Consider the following 14,213-nt stretch of genomic DNA (forward strand, 5'->3'; position numbering starts at 1 on the left):
ACCAGTCATTCAGGGAGAAATCCACCATAGAAGAGGAGAGAAACCAGTCATTCAGGGAGAAATCCACCATAGAAGAGGAGAGAGGTCATTCATTCAGGGAGAAATCCACCATAGAAGAGGAGAGAGACCAGTCATTCAGGGAGAAATCCACCATAGAAGAGCAGAGAGACCAGTCATAGAGGGAGAAATCCACCATAGAAGAGGAGAGAGACCAGTCATTCAGGGAGAAATCCACCATAGAAGAGCAGAGAGACCAGTCATAGAGGGAGAAATCCACCATAGAAGAGGAGAGAGACCAGTCATACAGGGAGAAATCCACCGTAGAAGAGGAGAGAGACCAGTCATTCAGGGAGAAATCCACCATAGAAGAGCAGAGAGACCAGTCATAGAGGGAGAAATCCACCATAGAAGAGGAGAGAGACCAGTCATACAGGGAGAAATCCACCGTAGAAGAGGAGAGAGACCAGTCATTCAGGGAGAAATCCACCATAGAAGAGCAGAGAGACCAGTCATAGAGGGAGAAATCCACCATAGAAGAGGAGAGAGACCAGTCATAGAGGGAGAAATCCACCGTAGAAGAGGAGAGAGACCAGTCATACAGGGAGAAATCCACCGTAGAAGAGGAGAGAGGTCATTCATTCAGGGAGAAATCCACCGTAGAAGAGGAGAGAGATCAGTCATTCAGGGAGAAATCCACCATAGAAGAGGAGAGAGACCAGTCATTCAGGGAGAAATCCACTGTAGAACAGGAGAGAGACCAGTCATACAGGGAGAAATCCACCATAGAAGAGGAGAGAAACCAGTCATTCAGGGAGAAATCCACCGTAGAAGAGGAGAGAGACCAGTCATACAGGGAGAAATCCACCATAGAAGAGGAGAGAGACCAGTCATACAGGGAGAAATCCACCATAGAAGAGGAGAGAGACCAGTCATTCAGGGAGAAATCCACCGTAGAAGAGGAGAGAGACCAGTCATACAGGGATAAATCCACCATAGAAGAGGAGAGAGACCAGTCATACAGGGATAAATCCACCGTAGAAGAGGAGAGAGACCAGTCATTCAGGGAGAAATCTACCGTAGAACAGGAGAGAGACCAGTCATACAGGGAGAAATCCACCATAGAAGAGGAGAGAGACCAGTCATTCAGGGAGAAGTCCACCATAGAAGAGGAGAGAGACCAGTCATTCAGGGAGAAATCCACCGTAGAAGAGGAGAGAGACCAGTCATACAGGGAGAAATCCACCATAGAAGAGGAGAGAGACCAGCCATACAGGGAGAAATCCACCGTAGAAGAGGAGAGAGACCAGTCATTCAGGGAGAAATCCACCATAGAAGAGGAGAGAGACCAGTCATTCAGGGAGAAATCCACCGTAGAACAGGAGAGAGACCAGTCATACAGGGAGAAATCCACCATAGAAGAGGAGAGAGACCAGTCATTCAGGGAGAAATCCACCATAGAAGAGGAGAGAGACCAGTCATTCAGGGAGAAATCCACCGTAGAAGAGGAGAGAGACCAGTCATTCAGGGAGAAATCCACCGTAGAAGAGGAGAGAGACCAGTCATTCAGGGAGAAATCCACCATAGAAGAGGAGAGAGACCAGTCATTCAGGGAGAAATCCACCATAGAAGAGGAGAGAGACCAGTCATTCAGGGAGAAATCCACCATAGAAGAGGAGAGAGACCAGTCATTCAGGGAGAAATCCACCGTAGAACAGGAGAGAGACCAGTCATACAGGGAGAAATCCACCATAGAAGAGGAGAGAGACCAGTCATTCAGGGAGAAATCCACCATAGAAGAGGAGAGAGACCAGTCATTCAGGGAGAAATCCACCGTAGAAGAGGAGAGAGACCAGTCATACAGGGAGAAATCCACCATAGAAGAGGAGAGAGACCAGCCATACAGGGAGAAGTCCACCATAGAAGAGGAGAGAGACCAGTCATTCAGGGAGAAATCCACCGTAGAAGAGGAGAGAGACCAGTCATACAGGGAGAAATCCACCGTAGAAGAGGAGAGAGACCAGTCATTCAGGGAGAAATCCACCATAGAAGAGGAGAGAGACCAGTCATTCAGGGAGAAATCCACCGTAGAACAGGAGAGAGACCAGTCATACAGGGAGAAATCCACCATAGAAGAGGAGAGAGACCAGTCATTCAGGGAGAAATCCACCATAGAAGAGGAGAGAGACCAGTCATTCAGAGAGAAATCCACCGTAGAAGAGGAGAGAGACCAGTCATTCAGGGAGAAATCCACCGTAGAAGAGGAGAGAGACCAGTCATTCAGGGAGAAATCCACCATAGAAGAGGAGAGAGACCAGTCATTCAGGGAGAAATCCACCATAGAAGAGGAGAGAGACCAGTCATTCAGGGAGAAATCCACCATAGAAGAGGAGAGAGACCAGTCATTCAGGGAGAAATCCACCGTAGAACAGGAGAGAGACCAGTCATACAGGGAGAAATCCACCATAGAAGAGGAGAGAGACCAGTCATTCAGGGAGAAATCCACCATAGAAGAGGAGAGAGACCAGTCATTCAGGGAGAAATCCACCGTAGAAGAGGAGAGAGACCAGTCATTCAGGGAGAAATCCACCGTAGAAGAGGAGAGAGACCAGCCATACAGGGAGAAATCCACCGTAGAAGAGGAGAGAGACCAGTCATACAGGGAGCAATCCACTGTAGAACAGGAGAGAGACCAGTCATTCAGGGAGAAATCCACTGTAGAACAGGAGAGAGACCAGTCATACAGGGAGAAATCCACCATAGAAGAGGAGAGAGACCAGTCATTCAGGGAGAAATCCACCGTAGAAGAGGAGAGAGACCAGTCATACAGGGAGAAATCCACCGTAGAAGAGGAGAGAGACCAGTCATACAGGGAGAAATCCACCGTAGAAGAGGAGAGAGACCAGTCATACAGGGAGAAATCCACCGTAGAAGAGGAGAGAGACCAGTCATACAGGGAGAAATCCACCATAGAAGAGGAGAGAGACCAGTCATACAGGGAGAAATCCACCGTAGAAGAGGAGAGAGACCAGTCATTCAGGGAGAAATCCACCATAGAAGAGCAGAGAGACCAGTCATAGAGGGAGAAATCCACCATAGAAGAGGAGAGAGACCAGTCATACAGGGAGAAATCCACCATAGAAGAGCAGAGAGACCAGTCATACAGGGAGAAATCCACCGTAGAAGAGCAGAGAGACCAGTCATACAGGGAGAAATCCACCATGGAGGAGGGGAGAGACCAGTCCTACAGGGAGAAATCCACCATAGAAGAGGAGAGAGACCAGTCATACAGGGAGAAATCCACCATAGAAGAGCAGAGAGACCAGTCATAGAGGGAGAAATCCACCATGGAGGAGGGGAGAAACCAGTCCTACAGGGAGAAATCCACCATAGAAGAGGAGAGAGACCAGTCATACAGGGAGAAATCCACCATAGAAGAGGAGAGAGACCAGTCATTCAGGGAGAAATCCACCATAGAAGAGGGGAGAGACCAGTCATACAGGGAGAAATCCACCATAGAAGAGGAGAGAGACCAGTCACTCAGGGAGAAATCCACCGTAGAAGAGGAGAGAGACCAGTCATTCAGGGAGAAATCCACCGTAGAAGAGGAGAGAGACCAGTCATTCAGGGAGAAATCCACCGTAGAAGAGGAGAGAGACCAGTCATACAGGGAGAAATCCACCATAGAAGAGCAGAGAGACCAGTCATACAGGGAGAATGCCCTCATAGAAGAGGAGAGAGACCACTTTCTCCACAGACAGTAGCCTCAATAGACCAGCATGAAAGGCATTCTGGAAAATGTAGAAAATTACTGAGGTAGTAGCAGGGAGGTTGGGGAAAAGTGGTTACCAAAGCATACGATTACAACACATAAAAGAATAATGATATAACCGTGTAAGAGTATCAGTGGGTGGATTTTTCCCAACTCAATTCATACTCAGTATGTAGTAGAATAATACATCAGATTGTTGGTGCAGAACTTCTGAAAACAAGTTACAAATAAGTAACATTATTATGTAACACAAAACAGAAGTTAGAAAAGTATTAACACTTGGACAATAAAAAAGAAACATAATAAAAAAATAATGGGGGGGAGTGCAAAATAAAACATGGAAGTCAAATTATGAAATGGCGTTTTTGTACAATGGGTTTTAAATGGTGATTTAAAAAGAACAGTGAAGCCGGTCTGCAAGTCACCACAGCCTATTCACCTTATGTAGCCATGCCCATTTGACCCGGTTGTGTGGCCGTATCAAAACTTCCGGCTAAAAATAAAATAAAATAAAATGCCTGGCTGCTCCAATATCATCTAACTCTGAATTAACTAATAATTTTGCCAATTGTATTAGGGTGTATTCACACCTATCTCGTTTGGAGCAGTTGTTCCGAAACGGAGAGCATTTTCCCCCTTGGTGCGGTTCGTTTGGGGGAGTGTGAACACAGCAATCGCACTCGGATGCGGGACAAAACAAGCGGACCGAGATCGCCAAGAAAGGGTGGTCTCGGTCCGCTTCCAAACGAACTCTGGTGCGGTTCGTTTGTGGTGAGAACGTGAGCCGACCTCGATCCGCCACAACAGCAGTAAACGGTGCGCATTTTTGGATAAACCAGCTGCCGTAGTCAGCTGCGCTGTGCGTAATGGCCTGAAGAACGAACATTTTTATCGTTTAAAAACAACATCTTTCAGATCCTGTTTTGGCGACTTGTGACTTGCATCGATAAACTTTGGGGGATTTTTGGATCATCACATCAGCAGTTTGAACTCAATCAACTTACCTCGGACCATGGGAAGCAACGTTAATGTGTTGAATCTCTACGGATTTTGCGTGCGGTGTGCTGCGCAGCACACCGCCCTCTCTCGCTCTCTCTGGTCTCCATTCAATAAATGAAAACAAATCGTGGTAATCAGAGCCAGCCTTCTTTGTGATAAGATTGTCTGGTTCAATCAGACAATCAGACTGATTGCATGTCTTCCTCGAAATGTCCGTTATTATTAAATTATTTATTAATATTTTATTCCTGACAGGACAGGTGTTCATATAGCCTATGTCTCGGCTAATCCTCATCTCCGTGATAGTAGCCTAATAGCAGAAATTGCGAGGGTCTTTGATCTTCTATCTCCAAATTCCCAATAGCCTAAATAGGCTAAATAAATACATAGGCTTATATAGGCTACATAGCATACATTAATAAATAAATAAAGAACTTTCTCCCTCTCTCTCTCTCCCGATCCCTCCCTCTTTCTTTCTTTCTCTCTCTCTCTCTCTCTCTCCTCGCACGGCGGACGCCCGACATAGCCTAAAATGTAGGTCTAACAAAACGCATTTTTGTAATCATATAGGAAAATCTCTGGGAATTATTTTGTCCATCCCGAGAGGCTATTAACCTATCAGAGTCTCTGCTGGCCAATCCAGGAAGTTTGACAATACTATTTGGACCGTTTCATTTGTGGCTGTGTGAACACAAACGAACCAAGGCACAAATGCAACAATTGTATCAATTAGGGTGTATTCACACCTATCTCGTTTGGAGCAGCTGTTCCGAAACGGAGAGCATTTTCCCCCTTGGTGCGGTTCGTTTGGGGGAGTGTGAACACAGCAATCGCACTCGGATGCGGGACAAAACAAGCGGACCGAGATCGCCAAGAAAGGGTGGTCTCGGTCCGCTTCCAAACGAACTCTGGTGCGGTTCGTTTGTGGTGAGAACGTGAGCCGACCTCGATCCGCCACAACAGCAGTAAACGGTGCGCATTTTTGGATAAACCAGCTGCCGTAGTCAGCTGCGCTGTGCGTAATGGCCTGAAGAACGAACATTTTTATCGTTTAAAAACAACATCTTGCAGATCCTGTTTTGGCGACTTGTGACTTGCATCGATAAACTTTGGGGGATTTTTGGATCATCACATCAGCAGTTTGAACTCAATCAACTTACCTCGGACCATGGGAAGCAACGTTAATGTGTTGAATCTCTACGGATTTTGCGTGCGGTGTGCTGCGCACACCGCCCTCTCTCTCCCTCTCTCTCGCTCTCTCTGGTCTCCATTCAATAAATGAAAACAAATCGTGGTAATCAGAGCCAGCCTTCTTTGTGATAAGATTGTCTGGTTCAATCAGACAATCAGACTGATTGCATGTCTTCCTCGAAATGTCCGTTGTTATTAAATTATTTATTAATATTTTATTCCTGACAGGACAGGTGTTCATATAGCCTATGTCTCGGCTAATCCTCATCTCCGTGATAGTAGCCTAATAGCAGAATTTGCGAGGGTGTTTGATCTTCTATCTCCAAATTCCCAATAGCCTAAATAGGCTAAATAAATACATAGGCTTACATAGGCTACATAGCATACATTAATAAATAAATAAAGAACTTTCTCCCTCTCTCTCTCTCCCGATCCCTCCCTCTTTCTTTCTTTCTTTCTTTCTTTCTTTCTCTCTCTCTCTCTCTCTCTCTCTCTCTCTCCTCGCACGGCGGACGCCCGACATAGCCTAAAATGTAGGTCTAACAAAAATCATATAGGAAAATCTCTGGGAATTATTTTGTCCATCCCGAGAGGCTATTAGCCTATCAGAGTCTCTGCTGGCCAATCCAGGAAGTTTGACAATACTATTTGGACCGTTTCATTTGTGGCTGTGTGAACACAAACGAACCAAGGCACAAATGCAACAATTGTATCAATTAAGTACCTGAATCGGAACAAAGCAAACGACCCAGAGGTGTGAATACATACCAAATAAAAGCAAACAGCAATGGGTAGCCTGCAAGCAATCATCAGCGCTCCTAGTTTGCAAGTTACGTTAATCACGATCCACACGCCATTCCAGTTGGTGGCTGTAATGCAACATAACATTGTTTGCCAACCGCTATAAAACTCAAGAAGAAGAAATACACTTCCACTCAAGCCCAGGCATGTCTTTTGCCTGTTTTTTTTTAACAGCATTTACTTGTACTTTTACTTTCAATCCTTAAGTACAGAAAATATCAGCTATTTTTACCCAAGTAATATTCTAATGAGTGACTTAGATTTTTACCAAAGTCTTTTTCTGGGAAGATATGTGTACTTTTACTTAAGTATGGCTATCGAGTACTTTATACACCACTGGCGATGCCGTATCTCTCATATTAATGATCTCTGACTTAGCCTAGACTTGGCCCTGGCTGAGGATGTAAGGCCGCACTCCGGTTCATAAGGGCTTAAAAGCTCACGGATGTAGCTAGCAGTAGATATACCTCAAAAGTGATCAAATCCTCTGAGCCATGGCTTGTTTAAGGCGATAAGATGTCACAGTATAAACACAAAAAAAAGATAAAAGCCTGTAGGATTATATATGTGACTGAGGACACAGGACAGATTTGTCTTTAGTTTGAGAAAATATGTAAGCGTAAAATGCGGTTTTCTTTTTACGCGATTTTCAGGAAACGCTTCAAAAGTCATAAAAGTGGTCCTGGTTTTGTGACGATTATCTTTTGCTGAACACAAACGTCGCTGTTTCATAAACCTTTGTTAACCACAGAACTTATTGCATGCGTCTAACCGAAATCCCCAGACAAAAATTCCCATAGCCTGTTCCCCCTACGAACCGGCATGGCGGCGAATATCCGGGTAAGCCTACAAAAATATCTCATCCCTGCGGTACTCCGTATTATAACTTGTTTTGAATGAGTCCCAATGTAGAATGGACCAAAGCATAGACGCACGAGGTGGGACCTCAGCAGTGGCTGCCACTGTAACGAAATGAAACAGTCATGTCCAAGTTCTCCCACATGTAGAATGGGCAGTCATGTGCTCAGGCTCTGTGATGTTGTTGCAGCGGAGAGAGAGAAGAAGAGAGAGGAGAAGAGAGAGGAGAAGAGAGAGGAGAAGAGAGAGAGGAAGAGAGAGAAGAAGAGAGAGGAGAAGAGAGAGAGGAAGAGAGAGAAGAAGAGAGAGGAGAAGAGAGAGAGGAAGAGAGAGAAGAAGAGAGAGGAGAAGAGAGAGAGGAAGAGAGAGAGGAAGAGAGAGAGGAAGAGAGAGGAGAAGAGAGAGAGGAAGAGAGAGAGGAGAAGAGAGGGAGGAAGAGAGAGAAGAAGAGAGGAGAAGAGAGAGAGGAAGAGAGAGGAGAAGAGAGAGAGGAAGAGAGAGAAGAGAAGAGAGGGAGGAAGAGAGAGAGGAAGAGAGAGAGGAAGAGAGAGAAGAGAGAGGAGAAGAGAGGGAGGAAGAGAGAGAGGAAGAGAGAGAGGAAGAGAGAGAGGAAGAGAGAAGAGAAGAGAGAGAAGAAGAGAGAGAGGAAGAGAGAGAGGAAGAGAGAGAGGAAGAGAGAGAAGAAGAGAGAGAAGAGGACAGTCTCCGAGGTCAGGCGAGCGTCACATCACTGAGCCGTGACAGTGCGTCAACCACACACATGAGCGCACTCACGCACGCGCACACACACACACACACACACACACACACACACACTCACGCACGCGCACGCACACACACACACACACACACACACGCACGCACACGCACACACACACACACACGCACACGCACACGCACACGCACACGCACACACACACACACACACGCACACGCACACGAGCACCCATTACATAAAGAAGAGGAAGGTACACATTACCGTGAGCATACCTGGACAAACAAATGCATCAAACCAAGATGGACTGATAGAGCAACGCGTTACGCTAATAGCCTACTCCTTTCATGCTTAACTGAGATGTAGGAGGCTTTTACACACACACACACACACACACACACACACGCACACACACACGCACGCACACGCACACACACACACACACACACACACACACACACACACACACACACACACACACACACACATTAAGTAAATGTGTGGTAGATGCACTTTATTTTTGGCACACCTGGCCAAAACACATCAAACACACAAATCCCCACCGCGTCGTCTCATGAGCACAACAGAAACACATCACCACACTTAGGTCTTTTGCACACCATCAAGTCCGTATTCTTCCATCCAAAATTGTTGCACGTTTTAAAATAAATATATATATACGAGCTCAACTTGTGTCACTCACGTTTACGCACTGACTCCGACACTGCCGTCCGATATTAAAGCTCTCGGAACAGGTTTGATTTTCTGCATTTTTCGCATCACACGCGAGCCGTTTGACCCGTCTGTGTTTTCGGACGAAGGATAAAAAAAATAGAAAAAAAAGATTCGTACGACGAAAAAACGCAATGTGTGTGTGTGTGCGCGCAAAAGACCTTAACGCCCATCGTGTCTTTTCTCTCTGGGGCGCAAACGTGTCTTTCTTTTAGAGGGTGAACAACAGCCAAAAGCACACCTTGAAAGTTGTGCGTGACACTGCAGGTCTTATATGATTTGGCGCAACAGAGAGGGGTATCTACCCAGGCGGCAACAGTTTTCTAGAGAAATATAACTTCTTTTTTTTTGTAATTAGTGTTAAATGGGTGTGAGTTATCATGTGGACAATTAGCTAATAATAAGGTGAGGAAAAAAAGTAATTCGTAATCTCATTGTGACTTGAAATATGCCAGGCAACTGGGTCAAAGTTAGATCCTCTCTCTCTCTCTCTCTCTCTCTCTCTCTCAGACATCCACATAGATAACGACAGGCAGCAGCTATATAGAGGCAATTGCTGGAGGAGGTTGGATCAAGTCAATAGGAGAAATCAGACAAGCTTGGTCCTGTCAATCAGCAGAATCTGGGACAAAGTGGGAATCAGGATGAGGACAGCGCAGCTCACACATGGGCGTGTTATGTAGATATCTTTTAGCAAAGTGATGGTATGTAGGCTGGTCCTCTCTTGAAGTACAGTAAATACATATGAAGGTCAGGGCTTGGTTTTAGGGTTCAGGTTAGATGGAGGATTATGTTTTGTTTAGGCTCAAGGTTAAAGTTGGTCAGGTAGGTTACGGTTAGGCGTGGAACTGTAGTCAGTGCAAGGTAAGCGCCCACCGGGGGCGTAGTGGCGGGTAAACGCACTTCACCCACCTCTTTGAAATGAGGCAGAGAGTTGACTCACCTATTGTCAGATCACCTGTATCAATCAATGAGGGGAAGCAAGGTGGGTAAACTACTCACTTTGGATAGTTTACCCACCTCTGTATTTACCACCACGCCCCTGGTGCACACGTGTGTGTGTGTGTGTGTGTGCGTGTGTGCGAGCGAGCGAGCGTGCATGCATGCGTGCGTGTGTTACCAGCCATACAGCGCTAAATCAAGCTATACCTTACCTTAAAGGAACACTCCGCCCATTTTCAACCAGCTTTGTATGATTAGAACATCAGTTAGTATATCAGAAAACTGTAAACTGTTTTGAAGTCTGTCATTTAATTTGACAGTTATTGAGTGTTAAAGTGTGGACCAGTGACATCACTGGTCCACACTAACTCAAATGAATAACTCATTAACTCAAATCAACTCTCAATAACTGTCAAACTATTCATCATTCATCTAGTTTGACAGTTATTGAGAGTTTATTTGAGTTAATGAGTTGTTAATTTGAGTTAGTGTGGACCAGTGATGTCACTGGTCCACACTGTAACACTCAATAACTGTCAAATTAAATGACAGACTTCAAAACCGTTTACAGTTTTCTGATATACTACTGATGTTCTAATGATACAAAGCTGGTTGAAAATGGGCGGAGTGTTCCTTTATTAAGGTGAATAGGATAAAGATGTTTACAACATTTTTTGGAACTCTGTGTTATGCCCGAGTGGCGCACACGACAATAAGAGTAATAAAGCCCGTGCTCTAAGTAGATCCAAACTGTACTTGTTAGACTGTTGGAGAACCAAATGTGAACATCTAGTTAGTAGGGCATTAAGTGTCCTCGGTCTGTCTTCTTGACAATTAGCCCATATCCATTTTGACCAAATGTTTGTGTCCCCGCTGTCACACACTGTATGTAGTAACATCGGTAAGAATAACATTGAGGCGTATTAGCTCATAGACTGGTGGCGGCGGCCATACTGTCTGAGTCACCTAACCGTCCAATAGGGAGACGGTCTCGTGGTGTGTTCCTCTCCGCTCTCTGTGCTGGGACAATTACAATTTGGCCATTCTGCACACACAGTCATGACCCGCCAAATGACTCCACCCCACCACCACCACCACCACCACCATGCTTCATCCGAATCGCCTCGTAGGACTGCAAAGAGCTGCAACAGAAAAAGCCACCTAATTCATCATCGGTCGACGTTTCAAAAACGCGAGTGATCAAATCCTCTTCAAGCCTTTTGTTAACAAAAGGTATTTATTTCGCCTACCACGTGCAGTTTCTTTGCTCGCGGTCGGTTTGCCAGTCGGGAGGCTGCTGCAATTCTTGAAGATAGAAGAAGAACCATTATGGAATTAAACTCTTTCGATATTTTCTCCACAGAGGAGCCAAGGACCCCGACGACAATCCGGGTTTTCGGGTGATAAATCAGGATGTGATGTCACAGGATGCTGACAGGGACCAGGAAGTGTGTGTACTACGCATTCAGTAGATAAGGGCAGAAAAAGTCAGACAGATAGATAGATAGATAGATATAGATAGATAGATAGATAGATAGATAGATAGATAGATAGATAGATTATATATATATAGTGTGTGTGTGTGTGTGTGCGTGTGTGTGTGCGTGCGTGCGTGTGGGTGTAGGTGAGAGAGAGTGAATGTGCACGTGTGCATATGGATGTACAAGTGTGGGCAATGGGCATGCATGTGTTTGTGTAGGCATGTGTGTGTGTAAAGGTGTGTGTACAGTATGTAAATGAATCGATCTGTCAGTGTGTGTGTGTGTGTGTGTGTGTGTGCGTGCGTGCGTGCGTGCGTGTCTGAGCTCCTGGCCGGCCTACCTTCCAGGCAGCAGGTCCTCCAGAGACCCGAGTGCGTCATCACCTCCTCGTTCTTCTTGCTGGTCTCGTTCTCGTTGGTGGACTTGCTCTTGCACGTGCCGCGGGAGTACAGCCAGTAGTCCGTGCCCACGGCGATGGTCATGAGGCTGAAGGCGGCGAAGGCCCCCACCGTGGTCAGCAGCATCTGAACTCCGCGGTCAAACACGCCCATGTTGCCGCATTCCACGAAAGGGGGGCCCCCTTTCCGCTTGACGTACAGGAAGTAAATATTTGTGAGTTTGCGTCGCCACGCCAGCTCGGAAAGCGGGGGGTGGACGCCGGCGGGGGGAGGGCGGTGGCGGCGGGGGGCCGCCGGGGGAGGGGCGGGGGAGGCCGGGGAGCTCGGGGGAAATCGTATGGTTGGTTTTGGGGCGGGGCAGCAGCAGCAGGTGAGAAAAGAGATGAGGGGCGGAGCCTGCGGGAGGGGGGCGGGGGGTTGGAGGTCGAACGGGGAGCTTGGGGTCGAGGAACGACGGGAACCCGCAAACCGCGAGGCGTTTCGGGGTTTCTAGTCCTCAAGCGGTAATACGTTGACCTGCTCTGGAAGAAGAAGAAAAAGTAGTTGACCTAAAAACACCGGCTTCTAGCAGGTCCCACCAGACACTGGGTCTGGGCTGGAGAACCTACTTTGTTCAGTCGGAGCGCTGAAGGCCGCTGAACGTCAAACTCTGGAGAAAGACGGAGGTCATGAGGAGATAGCAGGTTTTGATTGGTCGCTCTAAAGTCGTCTTTAGGCCTGAATTTGCCTTTCTAAAACAATTCCCACAGCAGCTTCGTGGAGGTGTGTGGAGTGATCTGCTGCCCCTCCATAGGCCTGCATGCACAGCCAACTGTCATTCTAAGACTCGCACTCACTCAAACACACACACATACACACACACACACACGCATGCAGGCTCGCTTGCTCACACACCCAAACTTTCTCTCTCTCTCTCTCTCACGCACACACACACGCACACCTGTACATGGGCGAGCGCACACATGCATGTAGTAGTGTGAATTCCGATTGAACAGGGGTGAAGAAGCAGGGGATGATGTGGTGGTGGGAGGATGAGGAGAAGAGGAGGGGGAGAGGAGATGGGGAGTAGGGGGGGCAAAGACTAACCGCTGGCGGCCTGATTTCTTTAAAATGGCCCCAAAAACAAAGGCAGAGGAGACCTCCGGATGACAGTGACACTCAGATCACGTTGAGATCTGACTCGCTTGTTGAAACCCAATGGGTCCGTTTCAATGGTGTCTTATGCATTTCTGAATCACCGGGCTATCAAATATGATATTCTGTGGGTTAGAGGGTGATGGGAGACGGACAAGACAGGCAGGCAGGCAGGCAGACAGGCAGACAGACAAGCAGGCAGCGGCCAGGATGTGTCCAAAATCAAAGGATTTGATATGCAGAAAGTAATGAAATGAGCAGAATCAAACACTCCCCCCCAAATCACAAATGAGCAAATAAAGCCAAACAATCAGCCAGTACCATGACTGCCATGAAAACCAGCCAGAGAAAAGAAACCAACCAGGGACGATCAACCCCCCTGTCTCCAAAGAAAAATGATCAACCTAAGAGGGGGGAGAGGAGAAAATAGAAATGTGAAGTGGTGAAAATCAAAACCTTTTTCCTAAAATTCTGATCCCCAGTTTCCATAGGTGGTGCCTAGACCTTTTTCCGGCGACAGTGGAAATCTGCTATAGGGAGAGACGGGCAGAGGCACCGACAATGGCACTACACCGCGGAGAGAGGGGCGCATCCAGGCGGAGAGGCCGAGCATCACCGCTCATAACCCGGCCGGAGGGAGGAGGAGGATGCGGAGGGGCGGATGGAGCCTTCGTGGAGCCTCGGAGCCTTGGTCCTCCCGTATCCAAGCGATTCTAGACGGTTATATCACGGCCACAAGACCCGGAGCCGACGCACACACAGCCTGTATAAAAAAAAAAAAAAAGCATCCAAAATCATCAAAACCAATGATGTGTGTTTTCTTGCAAGGCTGCCAGGCGGGGAAACGATGCGCGCAAAAAATATAAAATGATGAAGTCGGGTAACACATCAATCCTACTGGTTTCCTCGGTTTCCTTCGCAGAGGCTGAGAAGTGGAGAGAGCAGAGCAGAGCAGAGCAGAGGAGGAGGGGGCGGAGGATGCTTAGAAGCAGAGGATGAAAAAAATCGACACACAACCAGAGAGAGAGCGAGAGAGAGAGCGAGAGCGAGAGAGAGAGATGCTCCGTGCACAGCAGCACTTTCTTTACAAAAGCAAGCGCGCTGCAAAAAAAAAAAAAAAAAAAGTAGCCTAATTTACGGCATCTCAAAAATCGTATTATTTTCCTTAAAACGATTGAGCCATTGGGGTGAAA

General features: G+C 46.9%; 1 protein-coding gene across 1 annotated transcript in view; it reads right to left on the reverse strand.

Moving 5' to 3' along the window:
- The window catches only part of cacng2b (calcium channel, voltage-dependent, gamma subunit 2b), a gene marked incomplete at its 3' end in the record, with an annotated part of 136,236 nt that extends 124,191 nt beyond the window's left edge, over nucleotides 1–12,045 (reverse strand). The window contains exon 1 of the mRNA XM_083635475.1: nucleotides 11,829–12,045. Coding sequence (XP_083491601.1) covers nucleotides 11,829–12,039 — 211 coding nt within the window. The 5' untranslated portion in view covers nucleotides 12,040–12,045. The remainder of the gene's footprint in view (nucleotides 1–11,828) is intronic.
- Nucleotides 12,046–14,213: the final 2,168 nt, after the last annotated feature.

This window comes from Poromitra crassiceps (assembly GCF_964638095.1).
Source record: "Poromitra crassiceps genome assembly, chromosome: 4".
NCBI lineage: Eukaryota > Metazoa > Chordata > Actinopteri > Beryciformes > Melamphaidae > Poromitra > Poromitra crassiceps.